The sequence below is a fragment of the Fusarium coffeatum genome (genome assembly GCF_003316985.1).
Source record: "Fusarium coffeatum strain FIESC_28 chromosome Unknown BRIP53273_contig_84, whole genome shotgun sequence".
NCBI classification, from domain to species: domain Eukaryota; kingdom Fungi; phylum Ascomycota; class Sordariomycetes; order Hypocreales; family Nectriaceae; genus Fusarium; species Fusarium coffeatum.
Window position 1 is genome coordinate 317906 of NW_022157880.1, and position 10588 is coordinate 328493.

The 10588-nt window shown below is 46.4% G+C and overlaps 4 protein-coding genes across 4 annotated transcripts; 1 reads left to right on the forward strand and 3 right to left on the reverse strand.

The window, feature by feature from the left end:
- Positions 1–13: 13 nt before the first annotated feature.
- Positions 14–739, forward strand: FIESC28_04154 (uncharacterized protein; the record flags this gene model as incomplete). The annotated part of the gene is made up of 1 exon (XM_031158301.1): positions 14–739. The coding sequence occupies one exon, from the start codon at positions 14–16 to the stop codon at positions 737–739; it is 726 nt and encodes a 241-aa protein (XP_031017750.1).
- A 255-nt stretch (positions 740–994) lies between these two features.
- Positions 995–4420, reverse strand: FIESC28_04155 (uncharacterized protein; the record flags this gene model as incomplete). Its single annotated transcript, XM_031158302.1, has 3 exons — positions 995–2564; positions 2848–2901; positions 3177–4420. 3 exons carry the CDS (start codon positions 4418–4420, stop codon positions 995–997), a joined length of 2868 nt encoding a protein of 955 aa, XP_031017751.1.
- A 1171-nt stretch (positions 4421–5591) lies between these two features.
- Positions 5592–6527, reverse strand: FIESC28_04156 (uncharacterized protein; the record flags this gene model as incomplete). Its single annotated transcript, XM_031158303.1, has 1 exon — positions 5592–6527. The coding sequence occupies one exon, from the start codon at positions 6525–6527 to the stop codon at positions 5592–5594; it is 936 nt and encodes a 311-aa protein (XP_031017752.1).
- Positions 6528–7063: 536 nt separating this feature from the next.
- FIESC28_04157 (uncharacterized protein) lies at positions 7064–9768 on the reverse strand (the record flags this gene model as incomplete). Its single annotated transcript, XM_031158304.1, has 5 exons — positions 7064–7635; positions 7686–7941; positions 7994–8359; positions 9096–9497; positions 9553–9768. The coding sequence occupies 5 exons, from the start codon at positions 9766–9768 to the stop codon at positions 7064–7066; spliced, it is 1812 nt and encodes a 603-aa protein (XP_031017753.1).
- Between the last annotated feature and the right edge of the window lie 820 nt (positions 9769–10588).

The following is a 10588-nucleotide window of genomic DNA, read 5'->3' on the forward strand; positions in this document are numbered from 1 at the left end:
TATTCGTACCAACATGACAACCCCAACCAAGACCGTCGCCTTCTTCGGCGCAAGCACAGGCATCGGCCTCGCAGCTCTCAAACTCACACTTGCCGCAGGCCACACTTGCATTGCGCTATGTCGCGTCCCCTCTAAACTCGAGGCTCTCCACAAAGAATATCCCGCGCTTCGTGTCGTGGAGGGCAACGCGCATGACTCCAAGGCCGTCAGCGACTGTCTCATCAAATCCGACGGCACACTGGTCGACGAGATCCTCTTCTCGATCGGCGGCAAACCTGTTCCGTGGAGCTTAACCATCGACGACCCAAAGGTCTGCGAAGTCGGCATAACCGTGCTTCTTGAATCCATCACGCAACTTCGGAACCAAGGCAAGAGTGGAAAACCTCTCATAATCGCTGTCTCGACGACTGGAACATCGAGTTTCGGTCGTGACTATCCCCTGGTCATGTACCCAATCTACAATTTCGCAATCGCAGTTGCGCGCGACGATAAAATCGTCATGACAGATAAGCTAGCTTCCAGTGGTGAAGACTTTTGTGTCGTGCGAGCTAGTTTGCTGGTTGATGGCGAGAGCGATACAGCTGTGAGAGTTGGTATTGAGGATCCTGAGAAAGGGAGGGAGAAGAAAGAGATTGGGTACACGATTTCCAGGGAGGATGCTGGCAAGTGGATTGCTGAGAACCTCATTTTGGGGAGGAAGGGGGAGTATGTCAATAAGATTGTGTCAATCACTTGGTGATGGCATGGTAAGGTTATTCTGAGTGGATTTGGGAACTTGGGAACAGGGTAACTAGGACATGGACTGAGTGTAAAATTGGTAGTTGGAGGTAACTGTACGTTGAACGATGGAGTTGTCTTCTTTCCCGAGTTGTCTTCTTTCCCTATCTGTCAAACTAATACATGCTTAGCCGATGGTGGCACATCATCTCAGGCCCTCCTGGAACCAACATGACTATTCCCATCCTCTACAACAACAAGTGCTGCGATTGCTTATTCATGTGTCCGAGACTTGAAACCCCTCAGTCTCCCATACAGATTGCGAAACCCTATACCTTATCTCAACTCCAGAACCAGCAAATGCCTCTTTGACCTTCTCTTCTCGCCCTTCCTCCCTCCTTGCGGCAGCTGCCAGCTCCTTGTCATACTCCAACGTTTGCCTTGCAGCATCCTCGGCCATCCAAGGATGATATGTCCACTGTCCAAAACGGCGTCTATGCCTCTTGCGTCTATATTGGTGGAAATGAGCCTTGATTTCCACGAACTCAAGCGCAGGGAAGTCACCAGCTACTACACGCTTGCCAAGGTATAAGATGCAGTCCAAACACTGGACCCCGCCAAAGTGTCTGGGGAAGTATATGGTCAATCTTCGGATCGTTATGGGAAGTAGATCTGCTAGATACGTGGCTCCCTCTGCTTTGCGGTTGAGTTGGTGGTAGCAATATACGCATTGGCTGATTTCCAGGGTTTCGAGATGTATAAACCGTTGGAGCTGGTCTGGCGCAATAACTATCTCTTCTGATGTAAAACGGCCCTCATAGTGTGGCAAAAGACTCTTTTCCCCATAGTCAAGTGTTAGATGTTGAAGAGTTGACTGTACCGGTCGCAACATGGCAATGAGTCTCCGTGGAGGATGCTCGTCTCCCCAGAAGTCGGCTGGACGACTGGCATAAACAAATCTCTCTAGTCTCGTTGTTGCAGTGAGGACTTTGCCGACAACGTTGATATCGTTATCCTCGTCACTATACAACGGCCAATCTAACAACCGGATCTCGATAAGGACCTCAAGCGCAGGACGGCAAACGTCTACATCAAATGGAATTCCGATCTGATAATACTTCTCGAAATAACCGCGCATGACCAAGACCTCGATCTTGGGACTTAGTGCGAGGATCCGAGGGATATCAAAAAGGGCTAAATCCGAATCAGGTTCGTTATAGCACCTGTGCGATTTTGTGTAGAACCCGAGGTATCTTAAGCTTGCAAGATACGGGACTCTTCCCAATTGACACGAGATAATTGTAAATAAATCGAAAGTTGTTCTAAACGATCTGTTCTGCCAGTCGGTGTTGCGGTCGTGATCAGGAAGACGTATTTTCAGCCTTTCAACAGTGGAGCAAAGTGTAAGCGCAAGACTCATTTCAGCGGTCTCGGGACGTCCGTCGTATATAGACTGAACGACTGGACCATAAACGCCAAGTTTTGATGCCGCATCTTCCACATAAGAATAGCCAGAGCTGCTTCGCCTAGAAAGAGGCAGGACGAGACTCTTCGTAAATTCTGTCAAATCCCGGTAACAATTGAACATGTTGAATATGTACTTTGCCCCGTGGGATTGTCTAATAGAGTGGAAAAGGATAGGCAGTGCGAGTGAGCGGCATAGTTTGTTGGTTCCGGTTAACCTAATAAAGTCTCCAACAGCAACCTTGGGGACATCGGTCATATATTCGGACCATGCCTTGTTCCATTCCTCGTTAGGCGGACGGAATAGTTGGTAGAATATCAAGTCGATGATTTCGACGGGAAGGTTTTCAAAATGCGCCATGACAGTATGCTCCAACCGCGGCCTCTTTGTACGATGAGTTCCAAATGTTGTGGTAGGTGGGTGATGTCGGTGAAAGGAAGATAAAATGACTTCAGAGTAACGCGACTGCTACGTGTGATAGCTGTAGTGCTTCTGTGATATAGATAATGTAAGTGGAAGGAAGGAAGAGCAGCTAAGAAGAAAGCAAGCAGCAAAGCGCATTTTATGCTCAACTCAAACCTTATGTCAAGGCAGAGTAAACAAAGTTCGGTTGCAGAAAAAGCGGAGGAGGAAAGGCTTTTATGGCATGTATCACAGTTACGTACCTATGACTGTGTGCAGTTTGTGGACTTGAATCTTCATTGGCGTTGGGTTCATAGCTGTGTTATTATTCGTTGTGCTAATTTAACATATACGCGTTGAGGGACCTGATTCTCGAAAGCTTAATGAAAAAAAAAGCAGTTCTGATGCTTCAAGGAAAGTGTAATTTCATTATACAAGGTTTGTCAAACATGTGTCACTCGATGTTAATCGGAAATGACTCACACAGCAGCGACTGTAGAGACAGTAAATCACAGAAGCCATCACGTGGCCAAGACTTAGGTACTTAGCCCTTATTCAGCTTTGTTTCAAACACATTCTTCTTTCTGCCTACCGGTACCGTTTACCGTTGTCTTCAGCCCAAAACCTGTACTTTACTACAACACTTGAGCCCCTAAACGACTTTTCAATCTCGGGCCTGTTAATCGTGATATCTCGTTCAGGATCATCCACAAGCGTCATCGTGCTAACAACATGATTCGGATCGTATTTTGGTGTAGCAACACGAGCGTTGATTTCGACATGTTCAAGTAAAGGAAAGTCCCCAACTACCACCCGTTGGCCAAGGTGCACGATGCAATTTCGACATCGATATCCTCCTCTGTATCTTGGAAACGATATAGTTAGTTTGCGGACGGTAGTTGGGAGCATGTCTGCGAGGTACGTGTTTCTTTCTGTCTTGCGGTTGAGTCCTTCAACTTGGTGAGGACAGTAACAGAATTGGTCGATCTCGAGAGTCTCAAGATGTGTAAATTGTTTCAGCTGACGGCTATCGATGATGATATCATGTGTATCTGGAGACTGAGGCTCTTTATCAAGTCCTCGCTCTCCAAAGTCAAGTGTCAGATGTTGCAGAGTTGACTTTACTCGCAGCAACATGTTGATAAGGTGCCGCGGAGGATACTCGCGATGGAACAAACCCAATTCCCAGTCACCGGCAAGGCCAGGTTTCTTGACACTGGAGAGATACTTGAAAGTCTTGAGTCTCTTGGTCGTAGTGAGGAACTCCTTGAGGACATAGCTGTCGGTGCTTCTTGTTGTCAAGTCCCATCCTATCATCTGTATCTCGACAAGACTTTCGAGCGCGGGACGGACTCTGGCTGCAAAGAACCAGTTTTCAAAGTTCTTGGGCTTGAAGCCGTCTCTGCCCCTCAAGATCAAGACCTCAAGTCGTGGAGCAAATTCAAGAATAAGGGGGACACCAGAGGCGACTATACCATCCGTGGGTCCAAGGCCCGTTCGTACTTCAAGGTATTTCAGAGATTGGAGGAGAGTGGGGGTACGCCGCTTGTCTGAAATTCCTTTAAACAGATAGAACGTGTTTTTGAAGGAAGCTCTGCTCCTATCAAGTGTATCAAGACGAATCTGCAATCGCTCCACTCTAGAGCAAAGTGTAAACGCCAGACTTGCCTCGATGGATGGAAGATCTTTTATCAACGCATAGTCGACAGCTTTTAGATCCGCAACCGAAAGCCTCTTAGCCGTACGCTCCATCAGACGATAGTTGTGAAGACTGCTTTTGAAGGGTAGAGATATGGCTCTTGTAAATCCAGCAAGTTCCTGATGCCAGTCGAGCATCTTGAATATGTATTTGGTTTCATGGTAGTCGTAAAAGCAGTGGAACAAAAACGGCAGGGCCATAGATCGACATCTTTTGCTGGTTCGGGACAATCTGCAGAGGGCGCCGCTATCTCTTGCAAGATATCTCGTGGGGTATTCGGGGTATATATCATTACAATGATGGCATAGGTCCTCGAGGACGGAGGTAATAATTTCGTTGGGAAGCTTTTCGAGGCGTGAAAGGGGTCTATCCTCGGTTTGCTTGTCACACATCTGGTGATAAAGATGCCCGCAATTCGTAATTTCTGACTGATGAATAGAGGGTCTTGCTGATGTTGAACAAGGAAGATACGCCGACTTCGAAGAAGTAGGCAAGATGTTTTATAACCAATACGAACTCTACTCCCAGGCAGAGAATAAGGTTTCGTGCAAGCGTCCGCCTCTTGATGCTTCAAAAAGTGTAAAGTTATCGAGGAAGAACCTTATCTCTCAATAATTCCATGATAAAGTGGCCCAGAGACGAGTGTTAGAGATCTTGTGAGACGGAAGACTATTGGACAAAGTCGGCAGGAGACTATATTGAAACTCGACTCTGCACATCACACCCGCCACAGCCTGTGCAAGACAGTACAACTATAACTAAAGACAGAACTAAACCAGAATCTCAGTGCCTGAAATTAAGCTCTGAAACAGGAAGTCTAAGCAAGCTCCGGCGCATCGTCCGTCGACGTCCAACCGAACAGCTTCAAAACACCAACCCATCCACTAACAAATAAAAGAACAACCTTCCGTCCAAATATGATACTTCTTCCAGGCAGATTGTCAAGATCAGGCAGCTGTAGATGTTAGCTCTGAAGTCGCTGTAGAAAGGCAAGTAGCCTTCCTGCTGATTGCTGCTCTTCTTGACCCAATCATACGGTCTCAACATCATCGCTTTCTCGTAGACACTGAGTTGTGCAGAGACTAGCTCATCTGCTATATCTCCATCCATTCGTGTAAATTCCAGTAATGGACCAAGTGCATCTGCGGTATCGTTGATGGCGTTATTAGCGCCCATTCCTCGTGATGGCCGCATGGGATGTATTGAATCTGCGATGAGCCAGACTCTCGGGTGCGCGATTTCCACCTCTGGCTTCTTGTTTAAGAGCTTCTGTCTCCATTCGACGGGTGTGTCGCTTTTTGCGTACCTTCATGATGTAGTCATGAGATCCTCATTATCCACTGCGTCGACTAGCTTGTGAAAGTCAGGGTGGAAACCCGCTTCGGTGAGTTTCTCTCGCATAAGGGCTTTCTTGTCAATGTCTTCTGGAAAATCCATTGATGAAGGTCCTGTTTTCCATGACATGCCCAGGAACAGTGATCCTTGTTCTTCGTCGTAGTTGATAGGTTTATCGGAGGATTGCTTGGATAGGCTATCGGGTAGATATGCAGCTGCGAAGACCATGGCCCTGGAGTTTCCAGTGTATATCGTGCCCTTCTCCAAAAGCTGGTTTGGTAAAGTCTGTAGAACTGACCATGGAAGATGACATTCTCCTAAAAAGCCGCCATGTCCTGGCTTGACTTCTGTGATAATGTTGTCGAGACCAATTTGCTTATTAGTCCTACTTCCACTTCCCTCTGCAGAGACAAGAACATCGCAATCCTCCCAAGTACCACCATCAAAATGCACTCTGACACTACTCTGTCCCATCTTTCCTTCCAAGATCTCATACTTCACATACTTCTTCCCATACACAATAGCATCCTTCTCTTGTAGTGGTTTCTGCAAAAAGTCCTCCAACCTAGTTCTTGCGATGGGAGCACTCTTCTCATAGAGAGGAACTTTACTCAGATCGATCAGAACCCTCAGGTCAGGAGGACTGAAGATGCATGGTGCGGACGATACGACACCTCCTGATTTTCCGAAGAGTGGGAGGAGCTGGGCGTACTGTTCTTTTGTGAGGCACGCTTTGAAGCCGGTAAGGGCATGGGCTCCCAGACAGATTTGGTAGTCGCCCATTGAGGAGCCTTGGGGATCGCGTTCGTAGACTGTCACTGAGATGGAGTCGGAGTTGTTAAGGAGGCCGTTTGCTAGGCAGGCGCCCGCAAGGCCACCGCCTATGATTATCACTTTGAGGGGAGCCATAATGGAGAGAATGGGAATTGTAGGTGTTGAATGTTTGAGTTGAGCCGCATGACCTCTTATCAAACTACCATCACACCCTAGTTCTAACAACTCTGCCCAGGCGTAGTAAACAATGTGTCAAAGGGAATAGTCTCACTTACACGTCCCGTGAATATATCCCAATCTGGTTTAGTGCCCCGTCGGCACAGGTCCACCGGTCGGAGCGGGCCTTCAATCATCCCCCACAGGAACCGTGGACTCCTTCGTCGGCGTCTCTCCCCGTCTCAACTGCGCAAAGCTCGCGGCAAAGGCTCTGCAAAAGCCTCTCCAAGCAATCTGTCCACACAAAGTCATCTCCAAGTCCCGCAGTAGTCTCACACGAGAGTCCGAGTCCAAAAGGCCTACACCAGTTAAATGAACAATCTTATCATCGCCGTTCTCAATCCAATCTGCTGGATCGTGAAGCTGGTCTAGCCGCACAATAGCGTGACGTGTTGTTGCTGTAGGCCTGGGTGGCGAGAGCTCGAGATAGCAATATATATAGCCCATTGATACCGTCAGGCTGAGAGCAGCGTAGCATGCCAATCGACGGGAAGAGCGTGTGGTTTTGAAGATTGATACTGCGTACCAGAGACACTGCCGCGCTTTGTTCCCGTTCTGTAAAAAGCTTCTGAACTTCTGTTTTGCGTCGAGCATTTGTTGTTTACTCGCTTGCCATCCTGTAGCAGAGTGCAGTGTCTCAACGGCAGACGTTTTAGTATGGCTAGAACATGGAAGACAGTTTCCGTTCCGTTGGATGCCGCCTTGTCAATTGATGCTTCAAGTTGAGGGTTTTCGTAGTCCGGGATCTGAGTGGTCTGGTTGTTGGTAAATGCCGATCTTAAGAGTTGCGAAGATCGGAATTGACGGGCTATGTTCTTCTCGTCAATGAACAGCTCGAGAAGAGTCATCTTTCCGATGAAGGTCGATTTCGTATCTGGCTCTGACACTGGGATTTCCTGAGCTTTTCTCCAGCTTTTTTCACTTCGGGCCTGCCACACAGCATTGGAGCAGGGCATTTGACGTGTGATATCTCTGAAGTTTAAGATAAGAGGCGATCCAAGAAAGAGGTGGCCTAAGCATTCCAATCCTGCAATACCATCAGTTATCTCGTCCTCCTTAAGGAACGTAGTATTATACCTCGTATGCATGTTGCAACACGGAGTAAACTCTCCGACTCCAGCCAATCCTGCCATTCCTGCTCGGGATCGACTTGTAGCGTCTTGTTGGCTCGCCTATCTGCCGTGATCGGATCCCAGCACATGGTCGCAAGGCTGTTTCTTTTATGCTGCAGGACGACTTTATCTTTATGCGAGCCAGAGAACATCCAAAGAACACGAAGGAGGAACACAGATTGCACAGTAGCTAAGTCGGGCTTCATCAACTTCTCTAATACCTGCAATTCCATCCGTCAGTGTAAGCCCAATAGGTTACATCCATTAACTTACTGTAACCTCCACAGCTCGAGCAAGTAAGTCGCATAACACACCGGTGTACTGGTCTGCCTCTTTAATCTCTGAGTAGTGACTCCCAACTGCTGCTATAGCTAGAAGTAAAATCCAAGGAATTTCCAAGTCTTCCACAGTGGACGGATGTAAGAAGGGGAATTTAGGGTCGAAGTACTCGAAGTAAAGCTCTACAAAGGCATGTAGAATAGGCGGCGGAAGGAAAGGCGGGTAGCCATAACACTGGCCCCTGTAGAAGACTTCCGAACCTTCAGACGCCTGCTGTGGAATATGCTGAATGCGGCCGTATATCTCAGCGCCGACCATCTCGAGACAGGCTTCTTGAGGCTCTGGGAAGGACTTGCAGGTCTTCGTATATGGTGAGCATATGGTTGTAGGTCTGAGATAACTTTGAGAAGAGCTATCGGGCCTTGGCTGAGCATGCATAGTATTCGGAACAGAAGCTGAAGGGGTTAAGAGAGGTAATGTGTCATGTTGAAAGTCGGGTACATCAAAGGTCATATCCATACCGTCCATGAACCATGGAAAAGCGAAGTTAGACATGAGAGGGTTCCCGGATCCCGATACTGTCCATTCCGGTACTCGTATCGTTGAGCAAGACATCCGTAGAGTTTTGATGCCAAGCTTAACCGTCCAACTGGGTCGAAAATGTCGCATCGACCGGTATGGTCGATATGCTGCTTGTATTTGGTGAATTTTGGTTCCATCCTTCTAAATTCATTTCACCAAAACCGGTAGTATCATCTGTCTGTACAGCGATACATTCTGAAGCTGCTGAACCCACTGGGCGGTGGATATTCACGGCATTGCGACTACCAGATGGCGTCGCAGGACTAGCCTCAGGATATCTACAGTCAATCCTTTCCCTTTACATCGTGTACAAGGTAGTCCCCTCTCGCATCTCAACTTGGACTCGGAGCATGGTAGACAAGCTTGACCAGGTTGACGAGCAGGTCTTTCGTTATGCTGAGGGCCATGTAATGAGCGATGACGAACGAGAGTATCACTATAGGGTGACGTCAGCCTGGCCAAATATCTCAGCGACATCTGTCCCTTACTTTCTTGAGAAGGGCTTCTGACAGACCTGACAGACAAACGGCTTGAGGTCCCCAGAGGGTAAAGACAAGAGTAGATTTGCCGAATGTTCTCCCACCTTGACGGCTCCTTCCGAACCACAATCGCAAGTACAACGAACATGCTTTCGCAAGGTTTGATACACAAGGCTTTTTGCATCATCCAGATAGTCCACTGGCATTGAGTTCGAAGTGGTGATTTCTTCAGTTTTTTGTTTCTTGATCCCAGCACGTTTCGTGGATCGTCGAATGTGCAGGATGGCCTTTTCTGCTTCTTCGCCATTCCCGGCAGTTATTTCAGTCAGGCCCTTGATCATATCCGCTTCACCTTGTCTGTATGAGTTTGTACAGTATATGGTATTCGCGATGCCTCTAAGACGAGGACAATAGTCATCTTTCGGCTTTTCGGGCCACTGTTAAGTGTAAGCTGCTTTCCTAGGGAAGGAACAATTTTCCTCTAACACTTACACAGCATATTCGTTCGATATCGCGTAGCAGCTTTGGCACTCTCGACAACTGATGAACTTGGTCTGAGAGGCCCTGCAAATAGTCCGCGAGGATGAATAGCTGACCACCTAGCCGACCACAGACGATACGCTGCTCCTTTTGACCTACAAAGATGGCGATTCGTGAGATCTTTTCGATGGCGTGCTGACCGAGTTCTAGAGCCTCCTCGGGGTCCATAGCTAAGCGCCAGGGCTCGGAGGGGTAAGTGAGGCTGAGTGTCTTGTGCTCAGTTTTCGTACGGTGGTCGGGTGAGGTAGCAGCTGAGAGAAAAAAATAAGTTAACCAGAATCCCACCCGACACTAAACACCCGTTCAAAGTCGAAGGAAAGGAGCGTCTAGGGTATATTAACAAAGGGGATCTGAAGGCAAGATAGTGGCCGCTGGTCCTTGCTATAAAATTAGCTGACAAGGTGATAAAAGGCTTGCACGCTTGGGCTAACCTAACTAGGTGTTCAAGAGTATGTAAATTCTCTTATTAACGCTTATATATTAGTATAAACTTTCTAGTCTATTCTTAGCTTATTAGTCTTATTAATAATAAGATAGTACTGCAGTTTAAGTTAGATTAATATTAAAATAGATATTAAATATACCTTATAATACTAATTCTTTATATAATATATTTAATAAGCAAGTACTCTAGTAAAGTAAGTACTTTAAAAATCCTAGCTATTATCTTTTAATTACTAATAAAAGTAATATAACCTATCTAATTAATCAAAATTACTTACTATACTCTTTTCTAAATACCTTTAGAACTACTTAATAAATCCTTATATTATACTTAGTTTTATTATATATACTATATTATTAAATATCTAGTCTAACTAACCTTTCTTAACTATTACTTTTTAATAACTTACCTACTACCTATATATTAATATCTATCTAATTAATTACTTATAATACTTTCTTTATAGTTATAAGATCTTCTTTCTATAGTTTAGTTTTTTTTAACTTTTAGTACTAGCTTAGCTTCTTATTTCCCTTTTAAAGG